The sequence below is a fragment of the Passer domesticus genome, chromosome 1, assembly GCF_036417665.1.
Source record: "Passer domesticus isolate bPasDom1 chromosome 1, bPasDom1.hap1, whole genome shotgun sequence".
Taxonomy (NCBI): domain Eukaryota; kingdom Metazoa; phylum Chordata; class Aves; order Passeriformes; family Passeridae; genus Passer; species Passer domesticus.
Genome location: NC_087474.1, coordinates 18,399,362 through 18,411,634, shown reverse-complemented (window position 1 = coordinate 18,411,634; position 12,273 = coordinate 18,399,362). Strand labels below are relative to the sequence as shown.

Here is a 12,273-nt window from a genome sequence, read left to right as displayed (position 1 = left end):
AGCGACATTTTTTAAGGAGAAACTCTACAAATCTTTTATTAATTTGATTCTTGTGACTGCGTTACAATGTCTCTTCATGTATTTTCTTTTCTGAAGTTTTCTGTTATAATGATCCACTGTTTTAAGTGTTTAAGTGCTCCTCAGAATTCTTTCCTGTTAGCTACTGGGAATTCCAAATTAAGAATAACAAGGCTCCAGTGAGAAAAAAAAAGGCAATGAAGGAGATATTTGAAGTAGAAGACTGTTCGTCTTTTCTTCTCTTAATGTTCTGCTCAATATTGATTTTATTTTCTGCTGTTATTCATTTCAGAGAGTGAACCTGTCCTTTGATTTTCCATTTTACGGACATTTTCTACGTGAAATTACTGTGGCAACTGGGGGTAAGTAGCTTTCTAACCATTTACTTTGAGTAAGATGAGAAGAGTTTCTTGCAGCTATTTAAAACATTTTTTTTATCCCTGCTTGTATATGTCAAGAGATAAACTGCAGCTTTTATTTAGGAAATTTTCCTGTCCCAAAAAGAAAATCACAAAATATCAATATGATTAAAACTTCCAGAATTTAAGTTGAACTGTTATAAACTCATCTCGTTGTAAGACTTTACAGCATTAATCCTTTTCTGTTAGATATTTCCCCCAGAACTCAGGTGTATGTGTGTTTAGCAGTTGCACTGGAGGTGAGAGTGCTGCAGCCAGAACCAGGAGGGAGGCAGGATTTGCCTGCACAAGGGCAGAGGATTTCCTGCCCAAAGATCAGAAGTGCTGCTAGAAGTATGGCCAGTGTCACCTGTAAGGCAAACCCATTGCAGCACATTGTCATAGTGTGGTACAGCCTCTGAAAACGTTCCATGGTTTTCCTCTCCTCTTGCCATGAGAGGAGTGGGATGAGAAGGGAGGTAGGGCCAGCTCGAGCTCCCAGTCTGGCAGCTCTGATGGCTCACAGCTGGGGCTCTCCTCTCACTGCTGCTGCTTGCTGCTTGCACCAATCTCCTGTGCTGGGAACAGCCATCAACTCCTGTTCCCTTCCCAACTCCAACTCCTTGAAAGACAATTTGATTTTAATGAGATGAGGGAAAGGAGATGATGTGGAAGATGACAGTGAGGAAAACAAGGAGGAGTAATAGTAAAAAAATGAAAACAGGGAGGCGAAAGGCAGCATCATGGAGAGCACACCCAGAGGATCCTCTGGTCCTTGAACATGTTCAGCAAGTTCATGGACCCTGGCTGGTGGTGCTCAGCCTGGAGATGTGGCAGGACAAGCAGGCAGAAATAGGAGCCACCATCATCAGGAACAATTCCACCTGTCCCTGATCAAAATTTCTCCTTCTCTTACTATGGGGTCCAGATGGACATGATATGGGGATATCCATGTCCCATTGGAGTCCTAAATAGGGAGGTTATGACTAAAAGATTGGGCTAGCATTGCAGACAGTGTCTCAACAAGAGTGTGAACTGTAACAGAGATTCCTGTCATGCTCCCCATCAGGATCTCCATTTTGCTACCCAAGCAGAATACAAGTGTTGGACAAAGATAAATAAAGGCTGATATTAAAGTGATTTTACAGTAGAATGATAAAAAAGAATGCAGAATTATGAAGTGACTTCAGTATCAGTTTTCTCTTCTTGATCACAAATAACATTTTGATGCTGATTTGGATAAGATGGGCCAAGAAACACTGATTTTGAGATTTTTCTAATTTCCATTCTGCTATGCTGTTAGTTTTATTTACATCATCAATACCTAGTTCTATATTCTTTATTAGAGGTGTTGCTTTTGATGTGTTGCCAAAATCAAGCACGTGGTTCGTGTAGCGTGAAAGGATGGGAGAGATCCTGCAAAGCAAAAACAGCAGTGTCCGGGACAGGGTTCATCATCCTTACTACTGTGCTTGGTTCCTTAAAATTTCACAAAGTTCACTCTCTTCAAGTAATTTTTTTGTGTGGTCATTCTGCTGAGCTTTCTCATTTAAAATTTAAATTAATTAAAAATTTAAAATATCTGAATTTAAATTTAAAATATCTGAATTTTTACTACTTTTACCACTTTCACTAATCCATTGCTCTGACCAGTTTCTCCATCAGACCCAAAAGACTTGGAAGGAAAGTTAATCTCATGAAGTGAACTATGTAGTAGCAAATTGTGAAGTACATATTTTTTTCCTTTTGATACAGAGTAAATGAGGAATTTAAGTGGTTATGTCTTTTGTTTTCTTAAAAAAAAAAAGAATATAGAAATGACTGCAGCTCTGCAGGATTCTTTTCTCTTGCTGTTAACACTGGCTGATAATTATGCTTTGCTTTTTACTCCATTTGGACTAAATAAAATATTATTGCTGTAAATAGATCTAGGGATTATTGTCAAGCTAAATACGACTTTAAAATCAGTCCTTTTAATGTACACCATTGACATTAGCACAGAGATATTTTTCTCTTCCATGGGCATTTCCATGATTTTTCCACCTCAAAATTAAGCATGAAAAAGATCTAGTTAATAATAGATTTTAAAATGTTGTCTTGATAAAGCTCAGTAACTGTAAGTTATTCTGTCAGGATGCAACATTTATTGCAACTACAGGGCTCCCAAATTCATCTAGTATGAAAAGAAAGGTTTATTTCTGTACTACCTCTTTAAAATTGTTTTAATTCAGATATATTTGCAAATTTTGTTGCTAGGCTAAGCATCACACTTCACCACCAGTGATTTATAATAACAGAAGATGAATCCATGTTCCACATGCTTCACATACTCTATGGTCTGCTATTTCTTAGTAACCAAGATTTCACAATGGCATTACTATTATTAGAGACCTGGAATACCTCCAGAGGTTATTTTGACATCAAAAGAATAACAAAGTTAATGTGTACAGGACTCCCACATGACAGATGTCCACTTCCTGGAGAGCGGGATATTATTAATTATGCTAATGACAACACTAAAAATGTTTTTTACATACAAATCATAAATTAAATAGCCTTCTTAAAAGGGAAGTCGAGGACAATGGCACAATAAATCCCTGTCACAATAAAAACATCAACCCCAATTGTTTCTGCCATTCTTCATGGAGTGTGCACTGTGGCATAATAGGGTTCCCAAATTGCTTAGGATGATTTTGGAATCACCGTGGTTTAAAACTCAATTTTTTTTCTCTTTAGCTAATAGTTATTTCCTCCTCTGAATAGTTTTGATGACCTGATTGTGTTTAAGAAAAGGAAGAATGGGTAGTGAAAATAAATAGTTTGAGGGTTTTATTCACTGTTGTCTTAGCTTGTATTTGAGAAGGCTATTTATTATTTTATAAATTATATATTAGAACTGAAATAATTATTAACAAAATTCATAATTGGTTCTTTGCTATACAGACATGTCTCTCCCCACATTTCTATAGATAGTTCTCAAGCTGAATTTTGGTTTTTGTGAAGCTTTCTGAAGTTTGTAGCCTACAGACCAAAAATGTGATAATTTTGTAAAAAGAAAAAACTTGTCAGTTAGTGAGTCATGTTGTGCATGCCAGGAGCTGCGTATGTGAAGTCTGCTTGTTGCCAGGCACTGACACCCCTCACAGAGGTCAGTGGAGCTGGGAAAACCCTCTCTTGTGATGCATCTCTCCATGCAGTACCATAACCCTTCTCAAGGGCATCCTTGAAGCTCTGTGCCCCACATCCTACTCAACATGCAAACTTCATTGCTGGCTGTATTAATTTTCCTTGTTCATTGTAGTAAGCCACTCTAGTTTATTCTCTGTGGGGGTTTTGTTTGTTTGCTTTGTTTATCAGTCTCTCATTTTTAGTGCAATTTTATAACAGATACTGCAAGTTATTTAGGTGGGAGTTTTTATGGCATTTTTCGTTGACATTAAATTTCTCTGTGGTATTGCAGGGAGAAGGAAAGGCCTTGCTGTGCAAGCACTGCTCAGCATTAACGAAACATAACAATAACAGTGGAAATTGAAGTGACTAGGTGGTTATATTTTTAGATTTATTGACACATATTGCCAGCTAGCATGAAGAAGGCTCCAGAAATGTCCACTTACCCTGTGTAATAGCAAATTGCTGAAGTTGAAGCAAGCAGCTGAATTTTTAAATATTGTATTAAATTCTGGTGAGATAATATTTGGTGAATCATCTTTCACTAGAGGAATATTCCAGATGGAGGAATTGTCTGAAATAATTCTGAGGATGCTGCCTGAGCATTTCTACCACTGTCAATCGAAGGAGTACCAAACAAAGAAATAAAAAGCCATCCTAGCAGTAAATTCTAGTGTAATAAAATCACAGTTGATAATATTCTAAAACAGAAATCAAGAACTCTGTATTATTACTTCCTAAGACCAAATCTCATGCTTAAAAATACTTGTATTTATGGAAGAAAGAGATCTTTGTTCATCCAAGATTCACACAGCACAGTCCTGTGCTCTACTGGCACATGGTAAGAACACAAGCATTGAAAATACTGAACAATTTTTCTGCTGAAACCTGGTGTTATTTGATCTTGCATTGAGGAGCAGCTGTGAGGTACCTGAGCATGATTCCTAAAGCCTGACTAGTCAGGACAATTGATTCAAAGTAATCTTTCTTTCTCATGAGAAATCACTCTTATTTCAGTATCAAATTCTTTCTAAGTGTACATATGCTTTGTGGGAAAATAGCAAAGACAAAATATCTCTGGTTAGCAAGCTAGTTGGTTAGCTACTTAAAAGCTGAAGTTCTATACAGAGATAACACTTTAAGTTTTCTTTTGGACATTGAATGTGGATATATCGTTGTGGAACTCTGTTCAATTTTACTGTTTTCAATGTAGCAAGGAGGGATGTGAAAAATAAGTACCAAAGTGTGGAGAATTCTAATACAATTTACATCACATTTTGCAGTACTTTCAAGGAAAAGGGATCTATGATAGAGAGTATGCTGTGGGGAAGGAATAAAGCATGATGTTGCACTGTCTCAGTGCTATCTTTCTGTGTTGGCAATACCTCTGAGCAATACCTCTGAAAGGAGGGAAATTTGTCCACCTAGCTGGTGGTGCTATAGAAAGAGAAAGGACCACGGGGTCAGGACCTGTGCTTGTTAATGGGGAGGATGGCTGTGCATCTGCAGCCTGCAGAAAGTCTATGCTAATGAATTATTTTCTCTGCATCTCATGCATTTATTTTCTTAAATTTCCAAATCAGTGTGTAGATAGAGTGAAGTTTACCTGTCTCTTTGAATTATAAGTGTCCTGACTGGAACATTTTTTTGGAGTCTGTCAGAAATTTCAGCAAGGTTTTTCTGGCCGTTCCTGCTTCTCTGAACGTTTCAGCACAGGAGCCAGCAGGAGATGTGTTCATCACTTAATGAAGAGCTCTTTGACAACACAAATTGCCCTGAGGGCAACATCTGTTGAATGGCAAAGGTGATACAGAGCAGAGTGAAACACACTGTTTCTAGCCAAAATCAGTGCCTCAGATTATCTTGTGTCTGTTACAGGGGATTACACTTGTCATCACCAGTGGGCAGGTCGCTCTGAAAGGACTGTGGAGGTCTGGCTGTTGACTAGCTCACACAAGTGCCTTCATTTGCCTCAGCTTTTTCTGATGTCTTATATTGCCATCCAGTTGTAACACAAAACTTTCTCCCTGTAAAGCTTCCTTTGTCTGTCATTCCTGTGTCAAGTGTCCTGGGAATACCCCTCCTGTCTTTGTAAGGGACTAACTCCCCCTGGAAATTCTGCTTTGCCTACCTTTTCCTGGTGAGCCCTTACAACCCTTTCCGTTCCCACACTTATGCTTTATCTTTACAAACTGGATCAGAAGCACTTAGGGCAAAGAGAATGAAAAGCTCCAGGGGAAAGAGAGCATTCCGTATGCCTTGACATTACTCTGATCATCATATATTAAGGCATTTGTCAACTTTGTGATGATTATGGGCAGTAGTGGTACTGAAGTGGAAACAGCTTAAAATGACCATATTTGTGTTTTTGTAAGACTCTGTTTCATAGAATAACAGATAACTAGCCAAAGCATTTGTCCACATGTAATGCCAAATAAAATTAAATAATTTTGCAGAAAATAATAATAAATTAAATTAAATGAACTGCTAACACCCAAGGGTGTTAAGGCTGAGTTAGGGGAGAAATCAGTAGCTTAGCTGTGGTGCATGTATACCAATGCACACAGCATGGGTAACAAACAAGAAGAGCTGGAAGCTGTGGTACAACAGCAAAGCTGTGGTTGCCATAATGGAAATGTGGTGGGGTGACTCACATAGCTGGAGCACTGCACAAGCTCTTCAGAAGAGAGAGGAAATGGGGAAGAGGTGGAGGGGTGGCCCTTTATATTAGGGAGGCTTTTGATGCCATGGATATTGAAACTAATGGCAATGAAGTTGAATGCCTATGGATAGGAATTAGGGGGAAGGCCAACAAGGCTGACATCCTACTGGGAGTCTGTTATCGTCCACCCAACCAAGAAGAAGAGGTGGACAACTCATTCTATAAGCAGCTGGAGAATGTTTCAGGATCAGCAGCCCTTGTTCTTCTAGGTGATTTTAACCTACCAGACCTGCTGGGAACTTAATACAGCAGAAAAGAGGGAGTCCAGGAAGATCTTAGAGTGTGTAGAGGACAACTTTTAGTCACAGCTGGTGAGTGAGTCCACCAGTAGGGAGGAACTGTGTTAGACCTGTTGTTTGCAAATAGAGATGGGCTGGTGAGAGATGCGGTGGTTGGAGGCCACTTGGGGCAGAGTGATCATGAAGTTACAGAGTTCTTGATATTTGGTGAAATCAGGAGGAACATCAGTAAGACTTTTTCATTGGACTTCCAAAGGGCAGACTGGCCTATTTAGGAGAGTTATTCAGAGAGTTCCTTGGGAAGAAGCCCTTATAAACAACGGAGGAAAGGTGGGCGTGCTTCAAAACAGAGATCTTGAGGGCAACTTTTGTGAAGGATAATAGAAAATGTTTTTACTATTATATTAATGGCAAAAGGAAGGGTAAAACCAACCTTTACTCGCCACTGGATGCAGGAGGGAACTTAGTAACTGCAGATGAAGAGAAGGCAGAAGTGCTTAACACTTTTTTTCCCAGTGTCCAGGTGGAAAAGGACCTGAGGGTACTCATTGACAGCCAGCTGAACATGACCCAGCAGTGTGCCCTGGTGGCCAAGAAGGCCAACGGCATCCTGGCCTGGATCAGGAATAGTGTGGCCAGCAGGAGCAGGGAGGTCATTCTCCCCCTCTACTTGGCACTGGTGAGGCAGCACCTTAAGTGCTGTGTCCAGTTCTGGCCCCTCAGTTTGGGAAGGACACTGAGACACTGGAGTGCATCCAGAGGAGAGCACCAGGGCTGGAGAGGGGCTTGGAACACAAATCCTGTGGGGAACAGCTGAAGGAGCTGGGGGTGTTTAGCCTAGAGAAAAGGAGACTCAGGAGTGACCTTATCACTCTGTACACAGTCCTGAAAAATGGTTGTAGTCAGATGGGGATTGGTCTCTTTCTCCAGGCAGCAACTGACAGAACAAGAGAACCAGTCTTAAGCTGTGCCAAGGGAAATGTAGGTTGGATATAAGGAAAAAGTTTTTTATTGAAAGAATGATCAAGTACTGGAATGGCCTGCCTTGAGAGGTGGTGGAGTCACCATCCCTGGATGTGTTTAAAAAAAGACTGAATGTGGCACTTGGTGCCATGGTTTAGTTGAGGTGTTAGGGCATGGGTTGGACTCAATGATTTTGAATGTCTCTTCCAACCTAGTCATTGTGCTCTGTTAAAACATGCTCTGCAATGGCAGGAATCAGCAACACACACCACCACTCCTCTCTGAAGTAGTGGAGAATGTTTACGAGTTGTAGTAGAGCAGCACTCAAAGGGAAAAGTGTCAAAGTCTGTTTAGTTGGGTTTTTTCCCCTCTGCATAGGTAGCATTAGGTGCAAGAAAAGAGTAATGCAGGCAAGGTTTTTGCCTGTGTAGATAAAGTACCTTTAATTCTGTCAGGAAAAGATATTAGAAATATTATATTTGGAAGCACTCATCAGCTACAATATCAGTTCACCTAAGTGATGTTTTTAAAGATATAGGTAAGAGTCCTATCCAGTCAATAATATTTTGTTCTATCTGTGGAGGGATCTTACTCCATTTTTATGCTGTGCATTTTATTACCTTAAACACTATTCCAGAAGCTCACAGGGTGATTTATATCAAGTGCAATGTTAGTACAGCATTAAGGCATTTATTCTATGTAATCTTTGTTATTTAATCTGTGTTGCATTAGCTCTAGTATCTTTTACATGATGTATCAATATGTGGTATAGTGCCATCATCCAAAAAAATAACAAAAACAAGTTGCAAGAAAAATAGAAATCTAAAGTCTTGAAACAATGTTCTAATTTACAACTTGCCATATTTTGGAAAACAAGATTTCTTGCCCCTCTATTTTGCTTCAGATTTACCCATTTTTTGGGCCACTGGCAGTATGTCCAAAGCAATTATAGCAAGTGACAGTACATTTGATTTCCAGCTGCATTAGTAAGTGTGGAATTTCTGGTTGTTGTGCTATAAGCAGCTTGTTGTTATCTAAAAGAAAAGTTTGGAAGCTTACACAGGATTAATTAAAATCAATGAAGGATTTAAAAGTGAACACTGAAATTATTGCTGAAGAAATATAATTAACAAAGTAAATTGGATCCTAAAATGGCCCCAGATCATTCCACAGAGACACAGTGCAAGCCCTCACTGATGAGGAAGCCAGAAATATTTTATGGGAGCTAAAAGAAGGGGCAGCAACAGAAAACCATTGTACTGGAAATGTCCTACTGATGACCCAGGCTCACATTAAGAGGCTATTTAGTTACTTAGATTTACATGTCACCAATAGCATTGTTTAAAAAGTAAATATTTAGAAGTAAATATATTCTTGCTATTGAGTTTCTGCATTGTTGTATCCAAAGCCACAAACCACACATAGTTTCCATTTCCCGTCTGTATCTCTAACTGTTAAATAGTTGAAAAACTCATTAATAAATCTATGTAGAACTTTTTATATTCATTACTTCAGATAAAGTATTCTAATTTCACTACTTGGGATCTGTCATGTAAAATCTGCACATGGAATTTCTTTTGCATCTCTGACAGTACAGGGAGTACAGATTTTCTTAATATCTTTGCTGTACTGCAATGTTCATATGATGACTGTCCATGTCTATCCATCCCTGACTCCTGGAGTCTTTAGAAAAGCAAATGCTGCTACGTGTTTGGCATGATCAACAGTTAGAAAATAGAATGCAAGCAAGTGTCTGAGCCACATTATGAAAAATCAGTTGCCCGTTGCCAGCCTCTTCATTATGTCATCATTCCTGCCTTGGCAACCACCCCGTCTCAAGCCAGTCCTTGCTAAATTCATTACCCTTGCAAATTGCTCAGATTCATATCTGTCTGTTTTCTGAAACCGAAGCCATTGAAATAAATAGATTCCCATGGATCTTTGTCAGTTTTCAATTGAGACTTTAATTTTTTCACTTGCTTCTTGCTCCTCCTTACAGTCTTGGCCTTGGCTGCATTCACACCCTTTCCCCTTCCTCCTGTCAATGTTGTCACTGGGCTGTGACATCCCCAGCCTTCAGGCTTTTTCATGCATGTGCCTGTTGCTGAGGAGATGGTTCCAGGTGTGAGCAGCAGAAAGAAGTATTTATGACTAAATTACTTCTAAAATCATAAGAAAGAGTTCACTAGAGGTTTATGGAGGCTTTCCTTGCCATAGCTTAAAGTGATAATTTTGTTCACAAAAAAGTGATCATTTTTGTTCGCATAAATTTAATGACAAGACATGTCAGGAAAACCTATAAAAATAAAAAAGAGGTTTTTGTTGTTTTCATGGAAAGCTTACCTCAAAACGACATTTGTTTTCACGTGTTTTAGTTCCATTTACTTTTAGGAGCTTCTTCATGCTCCAATCCCTTGCAGTAACTGTTCTAGACAGGAGTTTTGTTTTAGAAGTAGTACCACTAGGCCATAATATTGTAACAATTTCACGTGTTATGTGTGTCATTTTGTCAGTGATGCTACATCTGCCCGGAAAAGCAGCTTGTTCATGTGTCTTTCCAGTGTGTTTCCAGGAAATGAGAAGGTAGCCAGAATCACTAGCATGGGATTCTTACTCTGCCTCACTCACCAGTGCTGGTCTCAAGTCTTAAGTAGGGGATAAATAGACATCTCCATAAAGGGCCATTGGTGCAAATGCTGCCTCTTCTTCAAGTGTTTGTGCATTCAACACAGCCTTGTCTTGCCAGAGACAACATTGCTATAACTCTTCAGTCGGGGACTGCCCTGCAATTCGTGTTACAAGTGTTTTATCTTCACCCATTACATGTACAAAACCTGTGCATGAAGAAGTGTAGCCTGTAACTCTGCTTTTAACCAACCTGAAAAAAGGAAAGCCAGACTCTACAACCTGCATGCATGACCCATGATGCCTGGGGCTGCTTACCTTGAAAAATATTTCTGTAGCTATTTGCTCAATTTGCTCAAGTAGAAATGGTGACTTTTTGACTTCAAGCTGTTGCACGTGGCAGTCTGGTACGTGCCTGCACATCTGAGAGCAGAGAGAGTCTAAAGGCTGATGAAGAGACCATCAATGGTGACTGTTTTAAGATTCCAAGGGCTTAAGGGGCTTGCTAAAAATTACCATTTGTCAAAGAAATAAGTGCTTATTAATTTAATAACTTATTAATTGAAGGGTGCTAGCTGCAATATTGTTAAAACTTGAGCTGAATGACAGTAGATGTGTGAGATTTCATATATCTCACTTGTTAGATGCAAGTGATCCAGGGGTTATTTGACAATGACTTGTTAGATGCAAGTGACCCAGGGGTTATTTGGCAATGACTTAATAGGGCAATAAAAGTCTTTTTTTACTGCAGTTTATGTTCTGCTTTGATTTTCTGCCTAATGTGAAGGAGACATGAAATATAATGGAATAAAAAGATCTATGGAGCATTGACTAAGAGTTTTAAGCTCCATCTCTCTTGATCCTATATACTAAAATAAATGTTTTCCTTCTTTCAAGTAGATTTCTATGTAGTGTTATTAGGTGGTCATACAGATATGAGTGAATTTTACTTTAGGATTCCTACCCCCTGATTTCTACCTCTCTTGCAATTGCATCAGAACCAATATTTTAAGGTAAAAATTCTGTTTCTTATTTGACAACTTGAATTTATCCCCTAAGAAGGACACTGTAAGCCATTAGACCCAGAGCCTTTTGAACCTTCTTCATGATCAGAGTAATTGCTGTGTGAATTTTATACCTCCTTTCTTATCTGAATAATACACATCTACCTGTGTCTACTGCTGGCTTTCATCCACCTTAACAGCTCTGAGCTGTATCTGTTTTCAAGTGTCAGATCAAGGTGTCACAGCAATGGCATTGCTTACCTTAATCATAAAAATGATGTCCACATTTTCAGCAAAAAAAAATCTTCAGGCCTGTTTTGAAGTTTTGTTCTTAGTCATCATGCTAATTTATTTGTTTATTTTCAATAGTGAAAGATAAGATAAAGAAAAAGGTAAGATAACAAAAGATAAACCATTTTTTTTTACTTTGGAGGACACATGCCTGCACTGCCCATAAGCATCCAGCCAGCAGATTGATTTGGTACATGAACATTTCTCTTTAAGAAGAGTTTCTGAATTTTTACAAATGGTTTGTGGTGGGGTTTTTTTTTGTTGGTTTTTTTTTTGGTTTTTTTTTTTTGTGCTTCTTCAGCTGTAGCATTTATAACAATTTTATTTGTTAATTCCAACTCCTGGTATGAACACAAACTTCTGATAACACAGAGACGAGAAAGTTGTGCATTCAGCTGTGAAAATGTCCAAGGAATAATATTTGACATTACTTCATATGTATTCACTCAAAAAATAGTGAAAAAATTTGGTGGAGCAGCTGGCATCCTCATTCTACTACTCAGAATTCATGGCACTTTAAAATCTAGCCCTAGACTGCCAATTTCAAAATACATTTATTCCAATTTTTATAAACACAATTTTTCATCTATTTCTATTGTGGGGGGAGGGAACAGAACAGATTTTTATGAGGCATTCGGCTGGTTTTACCCTACATGAAGAGGAACACAAGCAATTCTAAGCAAATATGCTCTGGGCATTTGGGCATTTGGAAGGCATAGTTGGGGTAATTTAAATGCTGTTTGCACTGCTAGCTGTGTTTGGTTTATTCTATCATCACTGGCATTTATTGAGAAAACACAATTTTGCTTAAAACACAAATGGAGCACAAGTTATATTGATCCATA

At 38.7% G+C, this 12,273-nt stretch overlaps 1 protein-coding gene across 1 annotated transcript in view; it reads left to right on the top strand.

Annotated features, from left to right (window-relative positions):
* The window catches only part of PLXDC2 (plexin domain containing 2), a 250,857-nt gene that overhangs the window by 140,127 nt on the left and 98,457 nt on the right, over positions 1–12,273 (top strand). The window contains exon 4 of the mRNA XM_064408456.1: positions 311–380. Coding sequence (XP_064264526.1) covers positions 311–380 — 70 coding nt within the window. The remainder of the gene's footprint in view (positions 1–310; positions 381–12,273) is intronic.